Source organism: Nestor notabilis, unplaced genomic scaffold (assembly GCF_000696875.1).
Source record: "Nestor notabilis isolate BGI_N333 unplaced genomic scaffold, ASM69687v1 scaffold9974, whole genome shotgun sequence".
In the NCBI taxonomy this organism is placed as follows: Eukaryota; Metazoa; Chordata; class Aves; order Psittaciformes; family Psittacidae; genus Nestor; species Nestor notabilis.
Window position 1 is genome coordinate 43980 of NW_009926075.1, and position 5106 is coordinate 49085.

A 5106-nucleotide genomic window follows, 5' to 3' on the forward strand; every position below is an offset into this window, starting at 1 on the left:
CCTTGTAAGAGTTCTTGTAGCTAGGTGGCCCCCAGGATATTTCATTTCCCATCTTACTGCTGTGTTTGGCTGGTTGGGAGCACCTCCTTCAACCTTCCTCTGCCCAGAGCCATTGCTCATCTGCATTTGAGATGCAGAGCAAGAGTTTGATGAGTGAGCAGGGCCCTGGGGAAAATACTTCCTTATTCTTCAGGAAAACTAAAGGTGTTTATATTCTCATGAAAAGAGCAATGCCTGGGACCAGAAAAAAGAGTTAAGGATCTTGATGGACCATTTAGGGAAAAAAAGTTTAATTTCTGTGCCACACACAGTGTAAAAGGAGATGGAAAACAGTAGTAACTCTGGAGCATCAGACTGATATTTATGCTTATTGTACAGCATCTTACTTGTAGCATGACAATATCGCATTGACTAGTGGAAGGTATCCCTGCCCATGGTGGGGGTTTGGGACTGGAGGGGCTTTAAGGTCCTTTCAACCCAAGCCAGGTTGGGATTCTTGTGTGATTTGTCCACCTTGGCTTTCGCACTCAGCTGGTCCCATGGAATTCCCTCCTGGCAGGTGTCATCAGTAACTGGACAGATGAGAACCGTGTCCCACCATGCACCATCTTCCAAGCTTTTAAGTACTATTTGGATATCACCACCCCTCCCACACCCCTGTTGCTGCAGCAGTTTGCTTTGTTGGCCACCAGTGACAAGGAGAAGAAACGTCTGCAGGTCCTTAGCAAGGTAAAGCCTCAGACCCCAAGCCCCAAGTTCTTTAAGGCCCTGGGGACAACCACAACCCCAGGGCATTTTCATCCCGCACTACCACCCACATCAGCTTTGCCATAGGCCTGGTGGGATATTGGTTGAGGCACCTGGCTTGGAAGAGGTTGATGCTGCAGCTCTCTCCTCCCTCCTTCCCTGTTTTCCTGGCTGCAGGGCTTGCAGGAATATGAGGAATGGAAGTGGTTCAAGAACCCCACCATCGTGGAGGTGCTGGAGGAGTTCCCCTCAGTGCAGATGCCCTCCACGCTGCTGCTCACACAGCTCCCCCTCCTCCAACCACGTTACTACTCCATCAGCTCCTCCCCAGAGATGTACCCAGGGGAGGTCCACCTCACCGTGGCAGTGGTCTCCTACCGCACGAGAGGTACAGTGCTCATGCAGGGGTCAATGGAGACAGGCTTGGTGTGGGGAGCAGGGGAAAAGCATTAGCACATGAGCAATTCCACAAGGTCTTTGGTAGAGATATGTCGTTGTAAAGTCTTTCTACCTGCTGCAGTGACCAGATTCCTTCAATCCATGACACTGCTGTCCCATGTTATGGAGAATAGTCATCCATCAAAGGGCAGTGTATTACAGAGATGCCAGATCTGGGTCAGGTCCCAGCAACAGACTAGCCACGGCAGCTCCAAGCTCCATGTAGGCTCATGTGTGCCCACACCAAAGTCCACATTGTCACTAGCTGTATTTCTGTAGCTGTGCAAGCACTAATGTGTTCAAGGAGCCCTGGTCATGCTGCAGATGGACACAAGGGATGACAGTGGCTAATCATCTGGGGCTGCCATTGTGTCCGGAAGCACCATAGCACGATGCTGCTTCTGCCAAAAATGACCAAAAGGAAGTTGTACCGGGGATCCAACTGCAGTAGTTGGCTGGTGTGTCAAGTACAGACCTCCTTCCCTCCCCTCCTAGATGGAGAAGGACCGATCCACCATGGGGTCTGCTCCTCCTGGCTCAATCGGATACAGACCGATGAAGTAGTGCCCTGTTTTGTAAGAGGGTAAGTGGTCGCACAAGGCAAAGGCTGAAAAAGGTGGGGTGAGGGCCCTTGAAGGATGAGCTCTTCATCAGATCTTTGCAAAGCACTAAGAGTAAGAAGAAAACAGAGCTGGATGAATGAGTAAATGGGTTCCTCTTGTTCTGCACCAAAATGCTGCTCTCTGGGATTTCATCTTGGTTTTAGCTCTCCCTCTCTGGGTGTCTCAGCTTGTTGTGGGCAGAGGTGAGGGAGGGAGCATCCTGCTGGGGTTTAACTGTGCCTTTGATGTGTGCAGTGCACCCGGGTTCCACCTGCCCCAGGACCCCCAGGTGCCCTGTATCCTCATCGGGCCCGGCACCGGCATCGCCCCTTTCCGCAGCTTCTGGCAGCAACGACTCTTCGAAATCCAGCATAAAGGTGGGTCCACGCTTATTCCTCCTCTTTCTGTGCTTGGGAACCCCGCTCTGGTGGCATGGAGATGGATATGGGGGTCCAGTCACTTTAGTGGAGGCCAAGGGCTTCTTGAAGCAGCAGCTGGCCCAAGTGCAGGCTTGGAGGTCAGCCCAAACTCCCAAACCAAACTCCATGAGAATCCTCCTGCACAGCTTTGCAAGTTTCTGTGGCAGTACTACAGTGCTGGTGTTGGTTTATAGAGCTCATTTCACATACATTTGTGTAAAATACACATTTTACACGGATCTTTTAGACCATTTAGGGAAAAAAAGTTTAATTTCTCCCTCAAACCGCGCACAAGCATCCCTGTGTGTGACCCAGGCCATGCACTGGCTCAAGTTGTGCATCACCTTCCTATTTGGCCAGGGTAGGCTCCCAGCAGTGTTGTGCAGGGTGCTGGGGCTACTGGCGGATCTGGAGAGAGGTGGCTTGAAGAAAAGGGGTACTGGTGGTCCCCAGCCTAACTGCTTCCCCCATCTCCCCCCCAGGTCTGAAGCCTTGTCCCATGGTGCTGGTGTTTGGCTGTCGGCAGTCCAGGACTGACCACATTTACAAAGAGGAGACGCTCTTTGCCAAAACCCAAGGTGTCTTCAGAGAGCTGTACACAGCCTACTCCCGGGAACCGGACAAACCAAAGGTGGGCTCTGCTCCAGCCCTAGTGTGCAGCCATGGCCAGCCAGCACAGTGTGGACATCCTGCTTCCTTGGCCAGAGCAGCTCATGCACCAGGGTGTTCTGGTTGCTTAAGTGTGCAGGATTGTGCTCTCCCCACTGCAGCCCCTCATCCCTGCACCAGCCTGAATGTGAGCCCACATTTCTCATGCTTTGCCCCGGGGGCAGATGGGAGGGGAAAGGCACATTTTCCCAAGGAGCTGGGCAAGGAGGGATGTCACCCAGTGGGGTGGCGCAGGGACAGCACAAATAACTGGTCCAAATTCCCACCACCACCACCGTGAGCAGGTCTGGCAATGAGATACATGGTGGAGGTGTGAAAATTCAAGAGCAAAATGATGCTTTGCTGCTTTCCCCACCTCTTGTTTATCATTGTGGGTGCTGCAGGCATGTTCTCCCAAAGCAGTGGTCACATCACGGTACTGCCTGGTGCACACAAACCTGGCCACTGCACTCAGGTAGACAGGGCTGGAGTTAATGTCATCTCCCACCTCCTCCTCCTCCCTCAGAAATACGTGCAGGACGTGTTACAGGAGCAGCTGGCCCAAACTGTGTTCAAAGCACTGAAGGAGCAGGGAGGCCACATCTACGTCTGCGGGGATGTCACCATGGCTGGGGATGTCCTCAAGACCGTGCAGCGCATCGTGAGGCAGCAGGGCCAGCTCTCGGTGGAGGAGGCAGGAGCTTTCATCAGCAAGCTGCGGGTGAGTGGTGCCTGCACCATGAGACACTGTGTGACCTCCTGCCATGGGCGCTGCACCTGATGCCTCCTTCTGCAGAGCGGGCAGCGCAGGGTGATGGGTGCTGCGGGGGGACAGCGGCTCCCACCCGTGCTGCTGCACCGGGCAAAGATGGGAGCATGACCTTAGAGAGCTTTTGGTGCACAGTGGAAGTCACTATGCTTTGCTGCAGCTCCCTCAGCTCCTGTGATGAGCCTGCTGCTGTGCTGAGTACTGGTACAAGCTCTGTTGGGCACCCTTGGTAGCCCAGGCAGGGCTTGTTCACCTTGCTAAGTCCCCTGTATCCCCCTCGTCACTGCAGCAATCTAACAGAGAAGTTTGTGGGTCATAGAATCACCAAATGGTTTGGGTTGGAAGGGACCTTAAAGCTCCTCCAGCTCCAACCCCTGCCCCAGGCAGGGACACCTTCCACTAGAGCAGGTTGCTCCAAACCCCTGTGCCGAAGCTGGCCTTGAACACTGCCAGGGATGGGGCAGCCACAGCTTCTCTGGGCACCCTGTGCCAGCGCCTCAGCACCCTCACAGTGGGTCCTCCCTCCCCAGATCTCCTCTGTCTGTGTGCCTGGCTGGACAACGCTCCTGAGCAAACAGGTTGCTGCAGATGTTGCAGCTGAAGCATAGATGAGCTCAGGCTGGGACACAGGCCAAAGGATGGATGCTTGAATGGCTCTGCTTCTCCTTAAGAGGATAACTCAGCCTGATTCCTATGGGACTGCTGCTTCTGAACTGGGTCCCCACACTCCACCCAGGAGCCGAGGGAGCCCAGAGCTGTTTATAGCTGGTTTACAACCAGCTCTCACACACAGGATGGCCTCAGGCTACTTGTCCCCTTGATGGCCAGGGTTGCCAGCAGATGAGGAGGTCTAATGCAGCGCAGAGCTCCACCACTGACCCACAGCATGACCTTGGGAAGGTCACTTCACCTCCCTGCTTGTCCCTGCCCCTCTGCCCTGTCCATCCCTCCAGACAGACCGTGTGCTGTGTATTTGGTACCTGCCCACAACACGGAGCTTTGTGGTGCCGCAGCAACACAACTGTTTGTAAACACACTTCATTCCCGCTGCCCCTCTCCCATCCATGTTTCAGGATGACAGCCGGTACCACGAGGATATTTTTGGAGTCACCCTGCGTACGTACGAAGTGACTAACCGCCTTAGATCTGAGTCTATTGCATTCATTGAGGAGAGCAAAAAAGACACGGATGAGTGAGTTGACACATTTATTTTAACCCCTGCAGTTGCCTCCCAAGCATGTGTGGGATGGGGAAGGGAGCTTTAACTTCTGCACTCGTGTGATCCTTCGTACAGCAGAGGATGAGAAAAGGCATTTGGGGTTGTACTGGGAGCAGAGGCTGCTGCCTGGCAGTCTCTGAAATAGTTCTTACCTTGCTAGGACAAATGTGTCAGTGGCCTTCCTGGGTTATTGCACCCACTGGACCAATGTGCTCAGACTTGAAAATTGCATCTAAATAGTGATGCAAAGGGACAGAGTCCTGT

The 5106-nt window shown here is 53.6% G+C and overlaps 1 protein-coding gene across 2 annotated transcripts in view; it reads left to right on the top strand.

The window, feature by feature from the left end:
- The window catches only part of NOS1 (nitric oxide synthase 1 (neuronal)), a 39234-nt gene extending 34415 nt beyond the window's left edge, over positions 1 to 4819 (top strand). For both annotated transcript variants that reach the window (XM_010013359.1, XM_010013358.1), the window contains 7 exons: positions 560 to 729; positions 925 to 1135; positions 1681 to 1768; positions 2043 to 2164; positions 2689 to 2837; positions 3381 to 3575; positions 4697 to 4819. In XM_010013359.1, the coding sequence (XP_010011661.1) occupies positions 560 to 729; positions 925 to 1135; positions 1681 to 1768; positions 2043 to 2164; positions 2689 to 2837; positions 3381 to 3575; positions 4697 to 4819 (1058 nt within the window). The remainder of the gene's footprint in view (positions 1 to 559; positions 730 to 924; positions 1136 to 1680; positions 1769 to 2042; positions 2165 to 2688; positions 2838 to 3380; positions 3576 to 4696) is intronic.
- Positions 4820 to 5106: the final 287 nt, after the last annotated feature.